This window comes from Frieseomelitta varia, unplaced genomic scaffold (assembly GCF_011392965.1).
Source record: "Frieseomelitta varia isolate USP_RPSP 00005682 unplaced genomic scaffold, Fvar_1.2 scaffold_545, whole genome shotgun sequence".
Lineage (NCBI taxonomy): Eukaryota > Metazoa > Arthropoda > Insecta > Hymenoptera > Apidae > Frieseomelitta > Frieseomelitta varia.
Genome location: NW_025110307.1, coordinates 233,123 through 253,562, shown reverse-complemented (window position 1 = coordinate 253,562; position 20,440 = coordinate 233,123). Strand labels below are relative to the sequence as shown.

General features: G+C 37.7%; 2 protein-coding genes across 13 annotated transcripts in view; both read right to left on the bottom strand.

The window, feature by feature from the left end:
* The window catches only part of LOC122533697, a 189,994-nt gene that overhangs the window by 22,936 nt on the left and 146,618 nt on the right, over positions 1-20,440 (bottom strand). For 11 of the 12 annotated variants that reach the window (XM_043663662.1, XM_043663669.1, XM_043663670.1 and 8 more), the window contains one exon: positions 14,047-14,106. The exons of the other annotated variant lie outside the window; for it this stretch is intronic. In XM_043663662.1, coding sequence (XP_043519597.1) covers positions 14,047-14,106 — 60 coding nt within the window. The remainder of the gene's footprint in view (positions 1-14,046; positions 14,107-20,440) is intronic. 12 annotated transcript variants of the gene reach the window in all.
* LOC122533698 lies at positions 14,797-20,355 on the bottom strand. The gene has a single exon (XM_043663677.1). The coding sequence runs from the start codon at positions 20,215-20,217 to the stop codon at positions 15,208-15,210; it is 5,010 nt and encodes a 1,669-aa protein (XP_043519612.1). The 5' UTR covers positions 20,218-20,355; the 3' UTR covers positions 14,797-15,207.

Here is a 20,440-nt window from a genome sequence, read left to right as displayed (position 1 = left end):
GGGGACGTTTACGCATTGTTAACCCACCTTTGCGAGTGAAGATTGGAGAAGAGATGATTATCAGATGATTGTAGGAAGTTTCCACGCGTGACAAGTTTATACACTGACGAATTTGAACGAAATTTGTGGAAATTTGATTCTTTTGGCCATTTCTACGCCACTCTCATTGCATTCTTTATTATTAATTTAATTTTATTTTTTACACTATGTGTAAAATATTTCAGATGCATTTTACGACAACTTTATTTTTATTGGCAGCTCAAAATAATGCTGCTGATTTAATATACTCTTAAAGAGATTTATAAAACATCCAAAGATAAAACACACAAATAAAATTTGTTGAAATTTCATTGTAATTTATCATACTATTTATTGTTATTGCTTATTTTTAAATATCGCATAACTTTTGTTCGTCTCATTCATATCATATCGTTATTCTCACTTTAGTCTTGGAAAATCATTCGGCTAATTTAATTATTTATAATTTATGGCGAAGTATAAACGTGAGAACCAGCGTGATCAAGTTTCGTATCTGATAAATATATCCTCGATCATGGTAACATCTTCGTAACTGATTGTTTAATTATAGAGCAGGGAATTATCAACACTCTGTCGCACGGGGCGATTTAATTAACTTTCACTGACGAGATAATTGGAATTTTATTATCAGTGACTAATCAACTTTGTGAATGTAAAGCGATTGTAATTGTGTTCCTTCGAACTCGTAGAAATACACTGACTTTACAATTTTCAGAATCGCGATTCATTAAAATCCATCTCACTGATTAAAAAAACGTATATTTTTATGTCGTTAAACGGAGAAGATCGATGAATTTATTTTCTGATAATATCGAAGAGGATAGATGATTTCTATCGCAGATTTTCCCTCAACTTGTGAGATCTGATAATATCCGGAAGAATTACGAGGTTGTTAACCTACTTCCTAATGAAAACGAATTATATTAGAGTAACGAGTAGAAGGTAAATGGAAATTAAGTAAATAATTGTTTGATTAACATTTAAGCGCGCAATCTTTGCGTCATATAAATATTTAATAATTTTTCAAACCGAGCGTTCCTTTTTATCAGAAAATTTTGTTTCCTCCCATTTTTAAAAATCGTATTCTTCAGTATTTCGTTAAAATTATTTCAAACATGTCAATCTGTTATACGATTTGTTATTAATGAGCTAATCGAAGATGTATTCTTAGCATAGAAATTGGGAAGTGAATTTCCGTGTTTGAACATTATGTGAAACTTGGACATTAAATTGGAAAAAGGAAATTGAAAAATCGAGTGGATTTGTTTGGCACGACAAATTTTAGCTACTGAATGTATTTGTAAATAGATTCAAGGACCACGTTTGGAATGCAGTATGATGTCAACGTCGTACAATGTTTCTCACAAGCTCCAACCTTGCATTCTATTTTTAAAATAACAATTTTCATCATTTTTGTGATGTATACACTCTTATCATTCTATATATAACGTAATTTCTCCTCATTATAATTCTCTGCATTTCTCTGACAATTTCTGATACCTACAACTTTGAATAAATATCACATTTAATGAAATAAAGCTGATCCTTTGTATCTTCGAAGTTAAAAATTAAAAATAAAGAAACATTAAAGTCACGAGTGAAAAATTTTAGAAAGATTTCAAGAAAGGCTATTGAAAACTATATGTTAATTGCTCAAATATCAAAAACCCCTTACTTTTCTCATTTATACAATTAATAGACGTCGGTTTACTTCATACTGTTCATAATTCAGAAAAACATTGATACCTTATCACCATTGATTAATGGAACATTTAATACAAAATAACATTCAGATACTTTTTATCAATTTTTCTTTATTCCACTAGAGACAGTGATTTTCCTCAGAACGAAGCAGTTTAATCAACGTTACGGTTTTCACCTAACTGTGCGTTCTGAACGAAGATCATCAATCTAATGAAAAGATCCCGGAAGTTTGTGCTACACGGTCTTCGTGTTTTGATACGGCCGAATGTTTCTATCGTTGGTCTGCAAAAGCGAAGATAAATCAGAAGCATAATTAGAGAACGGTTATGTCTTCTCTCAGCGAAGCGAACGAGAAACAAGACAAGACAAGCCACTCGAGCCACGCATGGGTGATCTTCTTCAATTGCAAAAAAAAAAAGAAAAAAGATCTGCAAATGGTTCAAGTTCAGAGAAAACGAATTCAACAGCAAACTGACTGAAATCATCCCAACGATTAGCAAACTGACAGGTCATTAATCGTTTCCGTTGCGTGTGTTTTCAACAATGAAAATGTTTCCGAAGCGGAAAACTTTAGCAGTCGGTTGTAACAAAAGAAATTATTCTTGGAACGAAGTGATTATATATATATATATATATATATATATATCGAGGGGATAAATTATTATAATAATTATGTAATTTATATTAATATATAAATATTAAATTATAAAATATATTAACATAAATTACATAATTATTATAATAATTATATAATAATTTAATATTTTATTATTTAATTTAAAAATATTAAATTACAATATAAATATTATAATAATTATGTAATTTATATTAATATATAAATATTAAATCAACATCTTTTAGTTTTACATTTTTCAAGTTTACCAAAGGAAACGTAAATTATCTGACAATAAGTATTAAATGTTCTGCAAACTGAATTCAGTGTTAAAAAATATTAATCTAGCAATTGAAATTAAATTTGAGCTTCTACTGAAAAAGTCTCAGTAACAATGGGATGTTTTTCGAACGGAAAAAAATAAGCTTCAACATTAAATATCAAAGATTAAACGTTGAACGTTCAATATTTTGAATTTCGTTAGACATTAATTTAATACTATTCAATATTATTATAACGAGATATCGTTTTCTAAGTGAGCCAATTGTAAAATCATAAAAACATTGTTCGGAGAAACTTCGCAGCCAGGTCTTTTCGATCAAGTGCAGAGTTAATTGCGCGATGATCAACGATGAAGAATGGAAAGTGTGTTTTGGTTGGGAAACCGGTAGTCTCTTGGAAACTTCGCGGCCAGCTCGGCGGTATCGATCGACAGTATTTTAATTAATATCCTTAATTACACAACGAAAACACGCCCCGCGGCGCTGATAATGCAAACACGATTGATCACACCTTTGGCCATTTTAATTGGCTGCCTCGGTTAAGAAATAACTGGCTTTAAAAAGGAAAACGAATCTGCGCGGCTCGACTCGCGTATGTAGTAATTAGTTTCTAGAAACTCTTGTTGAGAAGACGTTACAATACGCCAAGTTTTCCAACAAGTTTCTCTAAGAAAAGACAAAACGAAGAAAAAAAGAAAAAAAGAAAGGAAGAGAGAAATAATTGAACGGAGGAAGAATTAGTTGGCAATAATGACAATATTAAATAACAATTATATTAATAATAATTAATTATAATTAAAAAACAATACTATTATCGTTAATTAGTAATTTTAATTGATTATAATTAAAAATAATGATATTAGTAATAATTAGTTATAATTAAAAATTGTGATGGATCACGATATTTATAATGTATTATTAATTTTTATTTACTTCTTCTGCACTAGAAAAACCAAATTCAATGTAAGGGTAGTTTACAAGAAAATCCCTTCCATTATGTCTACTTGTGGATTATGTCCAGTTTGGTTTTTCTAGTGCAGGAGAAGTAAATAAAAAATTAATAATACATTATAAATATCGTGATCCATCACAATTTTTAATTATAACTAATTATTACTAATATTATTATTTTTAATTATAATTAATTAAAATTACTAATTAACGATAATAGTATTGTTTTTTAATTATAATTAATTCTTATTAATATAATTGTTATTTAATATTGTCATTATTGCCAACTAATTCTTCCTCCGTTCAATTATTTCTCTCTTCCTTTCTTTTTTATACATTATAAATATTGTGATACATCACAATTTTTAATTACAATTAATTATTACTAATATCATTATTTTTAATTAATTAAAAATTACTAATTAACGATAATAGTATTGTTTTTAATTATAATTAATTAAAAATTACTAATTAACGACAATATTATTGTTTTTAATTATAATTAATTATTATTAATATAATTTATTTATTACTGCCAACTAATCAGTTATAAATCAATTATCGTGTCATCATATTTATAAATTTTCAATTATACAATGTGTGACAGTATATTTATAACGTAGATTAGAAATTCACGTCGAATCCCCTATGATTTTACAACAATCCTATGACTTTTTTCTTTAGAAAATTCGAAGGAAAGGTTAACTCGATAGAAAAGAAAATCTTCGCCCAGTGTATTCTACACGATGCAAGAAAAGTAGCAAGAATGTAAGGCAATGTATATTATACAAGTAACCGTCAGAACAAACAGTGTAAATCGTAACAACGAGCAGCTCTCGTAACACTTTCTCGCTGCTTACTTGAGAAGGACTATATTCGTCGACGAAAGAAGAATACGCGGAGCACGGAGGAAAGGAAGAGAACTCGATCGTCTTCCAACGAGATAATTATTCGTAAAAAAGCCGTATAGGATCGCGCCTATTTAGAATTAAGTTCTCCGCTCGATGAGACACGATTACTTCGTTACGCTGCCGGCGAGATTTTTCTCTTTGGGAAAGGTGTTACTCGCACACACTTGTAAGTAACCGGCATTCTATTCAAATGAGCAACGCTATCGCCGATGCACGTTCCGCGCGTTGTTTGTCCGCGGGACCAGAGGATGCAACTCTTTTTATCGAGAAACGATTTCACCGTGAATTACGGTATCGCCGTTCCAATGAACCGTTTCTTTCTGTCGTTGTTGTTGCTTTTACTTATTTATTCTTCTGTTCTGTTTCTTTTCTAGAATTTATGCATTCGTGAATATGGTTATACCTTCGTACACTGCACTACATACAGTGAATTTACCGATCACTTGTGTATTTTGTGGGAAATTTAAGACTGGAACCTACCAAAGTGGCTCGGTTTGAAAATTTATCAAACACAAGCTAATTCTGAATTCAGACAGAGTTTAAATAATTGCTGGGAAAATAAGTGAAAATAATTTGTCCACTTTTCAACTTCCGTTTTGTTAATTCGTATTCGCGAAAGTATGAAATTGCGATCTAGTGATTAACTTTATTGAAAAATTTTTTATTTTGAGTTCTTTATTGCTCCGATTGTCGTAGGATTTAGTTGTCTCGGAGGTATGAAATTGCAATTTAAGTAATTAACGATCGAAAAAATTTTTATTGCTCGTAAGATTGTCGTAGGATTTAATTATCTCGGTTAACTATAGTACGAAGGTTACCAATAAAAAGAAAAGAAATAATATCGATGAGATCGTTGGACGAATGCTTTCTTCGATTCATACGACAGAAGAGGTGATAAGATATCAATCGTGATTATGTTTAAAGCAACTGATATCGTTAAACTGCACCTCATGATAAAAATTTCAGCAAACAAGAATTACTTCTTCAATAGAAATTAAATTTAAAATACCTTTACTATATAGACATCTCAGTTAAACATCTTTCGTTATTACATCATTTATATTACTTGTGTTATTTTTGTACAATAGTTTAATTTCTATAGCACTTACAGATTCAAATTTCCACAAATTTAAATTTTGAACTGAAGTATTTATATTTATTAAGAATAATCGTGAATGAAAACTTCTCATTAATAATAAATAAATACTATAATAATATATATATATATTATTTAATAATACTATTATACTATATATTACTATACTATATATAGTATAGTAATAATACTATATATTAATACTATATAGTATAGTAATAATACTATATATTAATAATAATATATATTAGTAATTAATACTATAATAATAATATATATTATTTAAGGCAAATTTCAATCCTTTATACTTTAAGAAATGACAGTCATAAAAATTAATTCAAACAATATGAACAAAAATCTTCGACAAAGTGCTATCCAAAATATTATTTAATCTAAAAAAAAACATACGCTTTTTTCATTGTTTTTCAAATTATTTTCAAAATCGTTGACACGATGGCGAAGAATTCATCCTAACGCTTTAAGAAATGACTGTCGTAAAAGCGTTCTGATTAATCTCCGAATGAAAAGACGAATGAAAATTAGAAGAAAAAAATTGTTTCATCTAAAAACGATGCATTGCTTAAATTTACGTTCAAAGCTGACGTGGCAGAAGGAGAAGAAGATTCTCTAAATTCGTAGTAATATCGTACGACCAACCCCGATCGTAATTTTGTCACGTGGCCCCTATTAAATTGTCTCGTATAAACTTGTCACATGAAGCCTCGAAAAGCCAGCACGCGCACAAGTTCGTAATTAAGATTCAAGGCATGGACTGATTAAACTTGCAAGGTGCTCGCCGTTTCTGACCTTGCGCGCTTGCGTTCCTTCGAAAACATCAACTATATCACCCTTAGACTCGCCATATTTAAACGGGACTATAATACCTATTTACAATCCGACAGCACGTTCAATTTAGCACCAAAATCGTAACGTCCTTAAATTATTTAATCGACACTCTCGACTCGAATCGTAGATTTCGAAATCTTTAATTCACAGCACAGTTGGCACTTCCCACGTGGCACTCCACTTAATTCCACTTAAAAATCATCTTCATGCACGAAGCGAAGGTACTTCACTTTAACTCACACTTTTTTTCTTTTTTTCTTTTAAACAACGTCAAATTGGTAGGTATTCAATGGAAAATTTGAACATGTGTACAGATAGTTTCACGCACAGAGAATTATCTGTCGAATATTGTAATAAGTGTTGTTCCAACTTTCGTGACTTCGTTTCTAAACAAATTTTTTAAATTATAAGCTACAAATTTAAATTTTTAAATTATAAATTTGAACTTTCAAAGGAGGAACTTTAGAAGGAAATTTTTAAAATTCGGAGAAATATATTTATGTACGCGATAGTCGCGATATTTATCGAAAACTTGAAGAACAATGTATTTCTCACTCGTCTGTCAAAGTGTCAGATCCGAAAATTACGCAAGTTTCGGAGTATAAATATAAAGTTCTCTATCGAAAGAGCGTCTCCGTTCGAAGTCTCAAGTCTGAAAGCTTTATCAAAAACTACAAACCGCGTCGTGTTCGCCGGAGGAATGTTAAACTTTGCAACGGAGCGTGCACTTGTTGACGGAAGACGCGGAAGGAAAACAACGTGCAAAGTGGGATAATCGTCGCCCGGGCAATAAACGTTTTCGCGGCGCGTTCCACGTTTCGCGGGCAGGCGAAAAAACGACGATGCTTCTTCCTCGAGAGTACGCGGATGCTTCTGCCGCGAAACGAGCACGCCGATCGTCTGCTGCGAGCGCGAGAATTCGCCGTCTTTTCGCGCTCCCTTCTCCGTCTACGGTCGCGTCTCTCTGCTTCCTGTATGTCATCCGTATTTTCGCCGCGAATTATTCGAATTCCCCGCGAAGGTCACTGGTGCGTGCACGACCATTTGACAAATGTTCTTCGCGTTTCGTCAGAGATACGTAACACGATCAACCAATGTGGGCCAATTTGCTCGTCAAATGTTTGAATGTTTCGCGATCATACGCGATTACGCGTCGGTTACGAATAATGCAAATTACTGCATTGACTGACTTTTGTTTCGAATGTAGATGTTACTCGAAAGATTTAATCGGACGATTAAAATAAATCAAAACTGTCGTAATATTGTAAACACTTTGAAGTTTATTTTCTTTGCAAGTGGCTACTTTCCTTCTCGAAAATGCTACGGTATGTAAAAACAAATACAATGTTTGCAATAGATTTGAAGACAACGATCGTTGGAAACTTGATGTGTGATTTTTTTTTTTCTTTTTTTTTTTTTTGGTCAGTTTATCGAACTTCAAATATCATCAGGCGAGAACATGACCGAATATAACGAAGATAATGCCACGATCTTTTGAATTTTCGTCGGCCAGGCTTAATATTCTAATCTATTGACAAATATCGGCGCACGTCACAGACTCAACGTGTGATGAAAATCCAATTTTTTTAAATTTCACAAGAACGAGCATGAAACGTCGGTATTAATACGTAGCGTGCGTTCACGTGCCTTGAAATCGAGCATTTAAATTTGGAGGTGACGTGCGCGAAACCCGACGTTTCATCGATATTTCATATTTTCTTTCTGCCAGTGGCGATACCGTGCAGTAATTAGCGCATCCGACTTCGAAACTACATCACTACCTTACACTTCGCACGATTTTCCAACTAATTGCTTGTTTAATTCTGGCGAGGCACGAAGGCAAGAGATACACCATTTTCGACGTTCATGTTATTCCAGCGATACGGTTGTTGACTAAAATAATATTTATTGAAAATGGCATTCACACAATTCTGGACTGGTTAATTTGGAATAATTATTCCTTTTCGCATCGATTGAAATATTACTTGAAACGTTAGATTCTACAGTTTATATTCATTACGCGTTTCAATTGTATTTGTTAAATGATATGCACTTGATAGATGTAATGTTCAAGCCTGATATTTTTTCAACGATACACACGTACATACGGCTGATTTCTTTCACGGTCGAGTGTTTTATCATATTGCGAAAGACAACAACGATAACTGACATTTTCATTTTGTAAAAATTCTATGCTGGATTCACACGTAACGCGTACATGTTTTGAAACTATTAAAATGTTTGAAATAAGACATCTTAGGACACGGAATTAAAATTGAAATATCTCTTGAGTTAAGTATCTTGAAACACACTAATAATTAAATTGGATTTAAAATGTAAAATATTTTTATATAGACTTTGGTTTTCTTCTATCTATGCTTCACAGAAAATAGAAGGAAATGTTTACTCTTATTTAAGAAAATGTCGATGACGTGGAAAATTAAATAAAGAAACAACCTTCAGTCAAGGAAATCGTGAATCACGCCGTTCTTCGTTCCAAATCAACTAACTTTGTGAGTGAGATAATTTTTTCTATTAATAAATTTCATCAACTGCGAGACATTCAGAAATCCAAGATAAGTGAAATCTTCTCAAGATAATGAAATACACAATAATACCCGCTACACATAAGTGTGTTCTAATATTAAACTAATTTATATAAAATAACTTGTAAAAAGAAAGAAGCACTTTTTAAAGTGAAGAATTTGTTAAAACGTAACACTTGTTTTTATTTTTACAAGTTTTCTTGTATGATTTATTTTAATAAAGCACACAAGATTAATAGAGCAGCTAGTGGCTCATACTAATGTGAGCAGTTGCTCTATTATAATACTATAGTTATAATATAATATTATAATATAATACTATAATATAATACTATAGCTCTATTATAATACTATATTACAATACTATATAGCTACAAGTCACCATATTGCCATTTTGTATCTGCACTTAAATCACAATTAAAAATGTAAACAGCTACCACGTCACACTCTTTCCAATATTTCAATTATTATTTCAAAAAGATTTCTCTCTTGCGCCACATAAGTACTCCTCTCTTCAGAATATATTTTAAATTAGCATGCTCGAGATACACGAACCGTTTCATATCTCACAAGTAATTCACAACCACGTCACACTTTCTTCAATATTTTAATTATCATTTCAATTTCTCGCACGCCACGCTAATATTTCTGTTGATCAACTATATCATCATCAGTTGTAACCAGACACACGAATACTGGCTTACTGGAAAGTAGCCAATTTGCAACAAATAAGCTCGTAAAACGTTGACGCAGTAATCAGATTATATACAAAAAAAAATGTCGGTTAGGCGATGACTACCACGCTGGCAGAAATTGTTATCAGAGATTAGATAAGTCCCTGTACACAATCGATATCGCGGTGATACGATTCGCCTCGCTTTCACAGTGTGTATGCGACAGTGAAAAGCCGGCCGTGATTTCAACGAAGAGCAAACTTGAATAAACATGTCTGATATTGTCAAGGCCTCTGCCATTTTTTCTTTTTCTGTTTTTCTTTTTCCACGAAACATCGGGCGTATAATTTTGAAAAACTGGAGCAGTTTAATATTGCTACGTGGTATTTAATAAATCGAAATTTTCGTGTATATTAAATAATTTAATGGTCCTCGGCAGTGTCAAATATGTGTTTCGTATGAAACGTAGAGTGACTCTCGTTAACATTCGGTTGAAACTGCTGTAATTTTGTAAAAAGGAATTCTACAAATAGTGAATTTATTTATAGGATTTATTTTAAAGCTTGAAGTCTCTACCTTCAAAGCGCATTGTTCATTTTATCTTAGAATGTTTTTATGCTACGTAACAAACGGCAAGATGAAGACTTGTCTCCTCGAAAATTCTCATAAATTATTATAGTAAATATTTTATAGTTAGAATAATATAATGTAAATTTATATAATAATATTTATTATCTGAATAAAATTTTTAACATAATAAAAATTTATATAATAATATTTATTATGTAAATATAGTTTTTATCCATATAACAAATAATTTAATATAATATAAATTTATATAATAATATTTATTATATAAATATAGTTTTTATTTATATAATAAATAATTTAATACAATATAAATTTATATAATAATATTTATCATATAAATATAATTTCTATTTATATAATAAATAATTTAATATAAATATTAAATATTTTATGTTACAAGTAAAAAAACGTTGGAAAATCTTTTCGAGGAAAGTTTTTTTCAATTAATCGAATTCCAAACGAGATAAAACACAACGACGGAAATATTGGAATATCGAAGTATGAATGTAATAAATTCAAAGTTAAGAATAATATATAATGAAAGCATTCTTTTCTAAATTCTTGCAACTCGATTTTGTAAATTGAACATTACGCCAAGTGATTCGCCTCGTTCGCCTCTCGAAAAGAAACTATTGGAAACCATCGTTTCGTTTTCCACGCTTGTTATCGCTCGTTACGAGGTGATGTTAACGACTCGTTGAAACTTTCAACTCGCAGTTAGTCAAGTCGAAAACGCCCATTACAACTTCTCCGTAACGCCAAGTACTGTTGTTTCCTTGAAACTGCAGGTGACAAAACTTGGCAATTCATCGATCATACACACTCGCGTGTGTCGACGAGCGCGAATTCACGATTCCCGACGCGGTTAAACGCATGCTGATCAACTTAACGGAAATGATAAGACACGACCGTTATTTGCGTACTCGATTGCCCTCTTTCCATATAAATACCTCGCGCTAATGTCTACGTTGGTTAATATCCGTGTTAATGCATTTCGTAATCTGATTGAAGTGACCATTGTTTACGAGGAGGATTTCCTCGCGTAACTGTGCCTAGGATTATTACAGCGTGTTGAATATTTCTCCGGGAAAGGAGAGAAATTACATCTTCTTCATTTTCAGGGGCTTTCAATTTTCGCAGATCTTTTATATTTTCTAATATTCTCAAATTCGTGTGTGTTATATTCAATTTTCGCAGATTTCTCGTGCTTTTATATTTTCTAATATTCTCAAATTCATGTGTGTTCGTATATTTTTTGAAAACTTTCGTCCTTTTACATTTCTGCAAATTTGGAAATATTAGGATAAGATCTTTAAATAGCCAAGTATTTCAGCTTTCGAAACGTATTAAAATATTTCGAATATTCCAAATACAGTGTATTTAATTGATTATGTTATAACGTGTATATATAATTAATTATTTCATAAAATTTTTAGTTTCATTTAGATATAGATTTATAAGTCTCTTTAATCTTGTAGAATTTTGAAGTCCTAGTTTCCATTTCCGAGCATTTTAGAAACGTTCGGAATTTTAATAATTGCAAAGTTAGGTTACACAACACGAGGCATGCAATTCACAATTAATCAAACAGTCTCTTCATTCAAACATGCAACGAACTATTTTTGTTGTTACCACTACTAATTGGTAATAATTTATAAGAAATATTTACTTTCAAATTATTTATGTATTATGAAATACTGTATATGTATTGTAGCGGAAAAAAGACGTTTCCTCAGACAAAAAAAAAAAGTTACAAGAATTTACAACTCATGCGTCGCCTACGCTATCCAAGTTCAGTTTTTACAGTGCGTAAAGACCAGACGTCCACACTTATGGTTTCAGAAATTCGGCCACAATAGCATTTCTGCGAAGTGTCGTAAACTCTAGGACTCCTAAGGGTCACCCAGATCTTCATCTGGAGAACACTTGGAGAAAGTAAGTGAGGCCCAGAGGAAACCCTGCTACATCGCCATAATTCGGGGAAATTGCAGCCCTACTCTCAGAGAAAGCGCGTCACGAACGCAAAGAGTTAGGCGACGCAATTTCGTGACAATTTAATCGGCTAAAACTCAAAAACGATTCGGCCAATTAGGGATGTCCGAGACAGGGACCGAGTTTTCCTAATAGCGAAGAAAGCAACGAGCTCAGAGAAGAATTCGGACAGTCAAAAGTGACTGATAAAGACACTGTCATACGGACGGATAGATAGACTCTAGTCAAATAAACTTAGTTAACCACGAACAAGAGTCTACCACAATCTATCCCGCAACAAACATAAGTATGTGAAATGTAAATTATTTTTAATTTACACGAAAAGTGTTGGCAAATTAGAAATAATTAATTGACACACAACAAAAGGATTCTCTATTCCAAGTTTGATTCACATTTTACATAATACTTTTAATTTAAAATATTTCGATAAATATTCCTAAAAAAGATTTATGAATCAAGAAAAATTGCAGATCAGTATTGTCACAAAAAAAAAAAAAAGGAAAAAGAACATTGAAAAACCTACTCCAATATAATCGCCGTTTAAAGATATTTCTTTTAAAAGAAGATCAATTGTCAATACGTATAAAATAGTCATAGTACATAAATAGTCATTGTTGTAGACGTTCGAAAAGTTTGTTCACAGTATTGTCTATTATTTAATTGTCAACAATCATGCACACGTATATAATTTAGCACTTGCGAATGTTTCTATGCTACCTACAACCTTCCCGCGGTTTTTTCGTAATCGAATCCGTGCTCGATTCATTGCGAAACAATCGCACGCTTCCCCTAACGTAAACGGTTGCGTTTCATGTCATGCACAACGAGCAAATTTCATGCTCTGTTTTGTTCGAACAGCGGTACGCCGCGAAAATAATTCGAGCAGTTTCGAACGAACAGGAAAACAAAAGAAAAAAAAAAAAGAAAAAAAATAACAACAAAGAGAAAAGAAGCAATCGATCATGTAAAAGCTATGACTGTCTTGTCAGATCATTGCTCGAAAGCTGAGCTTCCTATGCGGGAAACAAAAATCGTATGAAAGAAAAAGAAGGTGAGAGGTACTATCGTGTAGAGGTATCTGGACATTTGAAAATTATTGTAAATAATGGATGAAAGTTTCTAAATTTATTTCTATTAATATTGGGATTCTTTTATGTACGTTTGTATTAAAATTAGCATTATAAACGCTATTCTGTTGTCACAGATACAAAATAAATATATTATTTGATATAATAGTAACGGAATAAAATATTAACATATTAAAATAATAAAATAATAAAATATTAAAAACAGCAACAATTGAAGAAGAATGAGAATTGAGAAATATCTGAGTCAAACGACTGTAAGTATGTATATATCTATATACTATATTAATATTTGATATAATTTCATATGAAATTAATTCTTCTGAAAATTTAAATTTGAAGTTTCATTAATTTAAATAATATATATATATATATACTATAATATAATAATATATATACTATATAGTATTACATATATTAGCACTAGTATTAATTCAATACTATTATATATACTATAATATAATATTATATATACTATATAGTACTATATATATTAGTACTAGTATTAATTCAATACTATGTACATTAGTATATAAAATATATCAGACAATATCAGAAACAAAAATTAACAGATATATCATCTGAGAAGCAATCAACTTAATATTATACTGTATTAACGTCCAAATACTCATACACAATGGTAGATATAAGATGGATCAAATAAAAATAAATAGAAAAAAAAAAAATAGAGAGAAAATGATTAGCATATAGCGTTACCTTGGCAGTTGTCTCTGTAGTGCTGAGATTTTGGCGGCGGCGGGGGTGCGTTCGAGTATTCTATGGATGAGCCGAAAAAAAAAAAAGGAAAATAATAAATTAGCCGCACTACGATTACCATGAAACAATAATCACTCAGTGGTGTGGGTTCACTGTGAACATTGAACGCTGTCTTGGGTTAATGGGACGCACTCTTCCTCGACATCGATCGATATTGGTGCCCAGGAAACGGACCACTTCTCCAACGATGCGTTTAATAGGAAACGCATTTGTCAACAATCGAGTTTTATATATATATATATTTTTTAAATAGTTTTATTAATATTTAGTGTGTGAAATTTACCTTTTCGATATCGTATTAATCGATATTTTCGTAGTTAAAATATTTTTAATATTTTTAACGAGGAAAACCCTTTGGAAATTTGGAATTTTTCGTATTTAAATTCCCTAAGTTTGCTCCTTCAAGTGAAATCTTTAAAATTGTGCAAACTTTGGAGAACTTTCAGAAGAGAATCATCCATGTAAAAAGAAATATAAATCTCTTTCTTGAAATTGAAAATAAAAAATTGAGAACAAGTTAAGTTTCGGATAAGAAAATTGAAAATTAAGATTAAGAAAGAATGAATAAAAATTGAAATCTGAGAACGAAAAATAAAAAAAGAAAGTATTTCAACGGAACGTATTATTATCTAAGTATCTACCACATGTTCCTCTGATTTATTGTTTGACAAACAACAAAATAAACGATTCTTTTTGAAATGTTTATTGCAGCAAACTGAAGATCTTCAAACTATCCCAAACCAACATTTATACTAAATTTCACAAATCTCTCTATATTCGCGAATATCGGAGAACAAGAAACTCTAACATCTCCAACAAAATCCAACGAGATCAAAATAAAATCCCTTCCAAGGGAAAATCATCGTGCAACAATTACACTACTCTCTCTACTCAACGAAACAACTTTATAACTCTCGCTATAACAAAATGATCCACGCCAATTTCCAAACAGCGTTTTCCAAAGCGAATGAAAAAGAAAGATAATTCGCCTGGCGACGAAACCAACAAACACGACACTTCCGATCGACCGAACGAAACGCACCGTGATAATCGTAAGTCCGCAAGCGTGACATCTCTAAGGAGGAATAGTTTGTTGTTTTTTTAACAGTTATGAAAATTCAGACCTTCGAACGTGACGGTAGGTCGAGCGGTGTAGATGGGAATCGGCGACCACCAAGAGGCGGCTTTTCGTCGAGTGGTCGGCGAAGGTGGCGGCGGCGGTGGTTGATACCTAAATCTCGGCCTGTGTTTGTCAGGGTCGAACGGCTGATTGGCGAAACCGTCCGACTGCTTCAAGATCGACGACGGACTCCTCGTCGAGCCGCGTACTTTGCCAGCCACTTTGCCACCGCTATCGATCTGTGTTCCAGTGCACGCGGCATTCGTTCCAGTTTTAGGGGAGGATCGCCTGCCAGCCAGATCGGGCGGCGACGACAACGAGCGCATGTTATCTCGCCGACTGGGAAACCTGTGCGCCACCCATCGGCCAGCCAGATAAGGCGCAATGTCTCTCAGCTCGTGTATATCGGGCGACGAGGTGAACATCTCGCCGAGGATCGAAGTTTTCTGGCCAGCAAACTTCTCGAACTTTTTTCTCATACGTCCGACCGGTTTCCTCGCCTCTAGCTCCTTGGTCTCAGCCCTCCTGGCCACAGCGTTGGTCATGGTGTTCGATGCACCAGCCGAAGAATCCTTCAGCTCGGCTGTCTTGCTGATAACGTCGATGTGAGGCATGGACAAGTCCTCCCGTCTCAGAGGAACGCGCGGAATCGGCGGCGAGCCTCCCCTCCGGCGAGCTCTTCCTCTACGAGCGGGGCACTCGTACTTGCGACGCAGCCAGGCCACGTCCGCGAACTCGTGAGGCTTCAGCTTACCCTCATCCACTTTTCTCAAAAGGCACCTCGCCAGTTCCGGATCCGATTGAAAGCGTTTCGGCGCTGGGCCCACTCTCGTCCGTAGGTCCTCCGCGCTCTCGAATCTGGCTCTCAGTCGTCGAACCGTCCCGTTTCTCACGAGCTTCAAATAGGCGCGCCAGTATCTGTCCGGATCCGGCGACGAACTACGCAACCAGATGCTCTCGAGGCTGCACGATGAATTCGATCGCGTGGTCGCGCGACACGGACTGACACTGCGAGGCCTATCGTGTTCACGGTCGCGTGAACAGGAGCGGAGGAGCGCGAGCCGCGTGTCCACTTCCCGTGCAGGGCTGTCTCCACTCCACTTGCCGATCGACACTTTCGGGGAGGCCGAGCGTGTTCTGTACCCCGACGAAGCGAACGTCGTGTACCTCGCCGACTCTGTCTCACCGAACAATTCTCTCAAGTCTGCGAAACTCTGGGACGAGCACAATCTTCCCGGTTTTGCTTTTGCTTTTGCTTTTCCTTTCGTTTTTGCTTGCTCTCTGTTTCCACTATTCCGGCCGGCCTCCATTTTGTCGACGTTCTCGAAGAATTCGATCTTCGTCGGAACATCCTGAGACTCAGCGTTTCGTTGAATGACCGTTCTAACGGAGGTCTCCGAGCTCCCCGTCGTGCTGTCTCTCTCGCTGCCAGAATTCGGGCCGAGGATCTTCGACTGACGCGCTGACGAGTCGGGCACAGCGATCGCCAGGAGAGGAGATTTCTTCGACCATTCCTCCAAAACGTTCTCCACCCGCTGCCTGTCGGATGGACTCTTGTTGCTCGGCGTCAGAACCAACAGGAAGTCGTTCTTCTCTTCTTTGACCCTCGAGCCTGTCCTCGATAAATCCTCGACGTTTGACGAAGGTTCCAGGGAGTAACTAACGCTTCTCGGCGACGTGCCGGCTACGCTCGGCGCAGTCGAGGAACGAGTCACTTTAGGAATCTTCTTGGCAGCTAGCGCGGCTGCTATGCTGCCTCGAGTCTCGCGCGGTGCCAGAGGCACCGACAGCCTCCTCCGCGAAACTTTGTCCAGAACTTCCTTTCCAAGCGTCACCGACAGTCTCTTCTTCTCCAACTCGCTCATGGGCAAAGGAACACCGTGTACAGTCCTGTCCACGGAATCGAACTTTTCCACGCTTTCCCCCTGGCTGATCGAGCCGCTCCTCTTCAACATCGTTTCCGAACGATCGGACAGCGTCTTCGGATCGCCTGGCGACACGTCCGACGTGATCATGGAGTGACATCGTACGTGAAGACCCTTTCCATCGTCGGTCGAGTCGATGACTTCAGGCGGAACGACGATTTCGTACTTCGACAGAGAGTCCTGCTTGTCGGCTCTCTCTGTTCTCTCTCGTCGTTGCTCGCTGGCATCGGCATTGGTCCTCGAAGTCGTCGAGGACGGCGTAGGCCTTTGCAAATTGTCACTGCCGTAGATCTCGTTCAGCTGTTTCTTCAACGTGGCCACCTGTTCGATGGACAAACTGCTCCAAAACTTCTTACTGCCGCCGAGGCTTCTCTGCAGAGACGGTTCATCCAAATGATCCGCGTGTCTCTCGCTCTGAGTGAGATCGTTCACCTTTTTCTGCATCGTGCTCGCCACGTTTATCACAGAGGTGCCACGCCAAAGCGGCTTGTACGTGTCTTTCCTCGCGGAGATCTCTCTCCTCCTCGAGGATTCCAGCTCGCTCTCCTCGAACTGAAGCTTCTTGAATTGTTGAATAATATTCTCGACGGATCTTTCCTTGCACCTCAAACTGCAGTCACCGTGCCATTTGAACTTGGCGACGTCCCTGGTACTGAACAACAAGTCCTTGTCCTTCTGAACAGCCTTCAGCTTCCCGTAAAGGGCACTGAACTCCACCTCGGCTTTCTCTTGCGACCTGATCTTCTTCCACCTGTCGTAGTCTATGATCTCCTCGTTTCTCATTCTCGGTCTCAAATCGCCGGAGGAGAACGTTCTCTCCAGCTCGCCCAGTCTTTCCAAGCTCGAGTAGAAGTCCTGCAGCTCCCTGTACCTTTCCGACCTACTTCTCTCGTGCAATCTTTCGAGCACGTGCCGATGATACTCCTCCCGATCGACGGACGACGCGCACAGAGAGTTGGTGCTCCTGGTCAACGACAAATTCGATCCGCCAAACTTGGATCTGGCTGTTTGCAGTTCCTCGGCCTCTCCGGCGCTTCTGGCTCGGACCTTTCTCACGATGGTTGTCGCGCCAGGGACGTCCGATCTCTCTTGCTTCAACGCGCGAATGCGTCTGCAGGCTGGCGATCTGATCGGGGATGGTGAGGAAGTTCGCGACGACGGAGCTTTCGAATCGGAACACTCGGACAGTGTCTTTAGAGGCGGCTCGCTCGAGCTTCTCTCCTTCAAACGCTCCCTGATCGCCAGGGAGTCTGGACTACGATTGCGCAACGTGGCCGACGATCCGAAGTCATCTATGCCCAGCAGGCTGTCGAACTTGCTAACCTTTTGAAACACGGACCTCCCAGGCCAACTGACACCACCGTACGGGCTTGAACTTCTCGATGATACACTCGCTCGTTCCCAGTTCCTGAACCTCGAGTTCGACACTGGACGTTTGTGCGCCAGATAGATGCTCAACGATTTCAACGAAGGCTCCGACCTGCTGCCCTCGCGGATGTTTTCTTGGTAAATCCTCGCTCGTTCGCTCACGATCGACCTACCGTGGAGTGGGACGTTCTCGCTCGATGCTGCCTCAATCGAGATCGGCCTCAAGAAAAGGCTCTGAAAGAAGGTGTCGGAGCGTGTTGCCTCGTGATGTTTCTTCATCTCCTCCACAGTTAGCACCGGTGGTTGTTTGTCGAACGTCGACGACTGTTTGGAAGACTTCTGCCGGATATTCGGCTCCTCGTTTTCGATGTTGCTCCTCGTCGCACTCTCGCTCCCGGAGTCCGTCTTTCGTCCATTGGTCGCTCCCTTTGTCTTCGCGGTATCTCCGTTCTTCTCCTTCTTCGACTTCCTCCTCGCCTCGACCTTCTTTCTATTCGCATCAGGATTGATTCGTATGGTTTCTGGCTTTTGCACGGGAGACCTGACGATAGTCTGCGGTCGCAGTCTCCTCCTCTTGCCCGATTCGCTGACTGCCTCCGAGGAAGACGTAAACTCCCTGCTGGAGCTCATTTTCTCCGGATGTCTGACTATCGTCTTCGGTTTCTTAACGTCCGTCAACACCGTTCTGCGCGCAACTGACGGTGACGACGCAGTGGAGGAGGATTTTAAGGAACACGTGGACTTTGCCGCCGGCGTCGAATCGATTGGTTTTCTTAAAATCTCCTGCCCCTTCGACGACACTGTCACCACCACTTTCAACGACTTGTCCTGCGAACTCCTCTGCTTTCCACTGCTCAACGCCGACGAGTACATCATCGTGGAACTCTTGACAACTGTTCCCGACGGCAGCACCGTCGTTTCAACGTCCTTGCCTTGACTTTTGTCTCTGTATCTCTGCAAATGCTTCCTGTTCTCGACGGAAGACAAATCGACCGAGGATCTGGCGAGCCTCCTAGACGATTCCTCCTGCTCCTTTCTCGTCAAACGACCCCGAACGTTCGCCTTTTTCAAAGAGGATGCGGCGCCGCCAACTCCGTTCGTGGCCTCGTGCGATTTCACCTTCGATTTTGCCGAGGAAGGGAACGATTTATCATCGAGCCTGCGTCTCGTCGAATATTCGTAGCCAGTTCTCGAGGTGGCGGCGACACGACTTCGGTTCGCATCCGCCGAGAAACTTTCCGCAGCTGCAGCTGCGTCGGGCAAACTTCGCGACAGACACCAGTCCGACTTCTTCTTCTTGCTGAACGGGACGGACACCGGCGTGGAAACTTTCGGCAGAGGCGAGATCCGGCTGTTGGACGACGCCCGATACAAAGTGGAAGCCGCGAGGCTTTCACGGCTCTTCCTGAACCTGTCGAGGTTGCTGCAAAACCGTTCCCTCGGCGATCCAACGTTGGACAGGTCCTCCGCGAAACACTGTTTATGCCTGGACTTGAACGACTGAACGACGCCGGCTGCGGCTTGGTATTTCACGTTCGACACGCTCGACGCGTACAGTTTCAAGGTTTTGCTGTTTCTGGAAGACTGTCTTCGAGGCGGGGAGGGTGGCCTCGCATTCGAGACTGTTCTACCCTGTGAATTGGCGAGGCTGGCGTCTCTGTGAGGCTTCGATCGCGCGACGGTCGATCGAACGTCCATTTTCGTGGCGAACGATCGTTCATGCGGCGACAAAGCGGCCGTTGAGGAGGCAGGCGCTGTGACGTTTTTTCGGTGAACGCGGATCCGTGTCAAAGTGGGCGAGATCGGAAAGTATTCGACCCCCGAATCGTCTGTGGACAAAGTGTTGATTGGTTGCTTTGCTCGCGGATTTGCGTGCCGTTTCGTGGAACCCTCTCACCAAAAATTTTTGAAGAGAATAAGA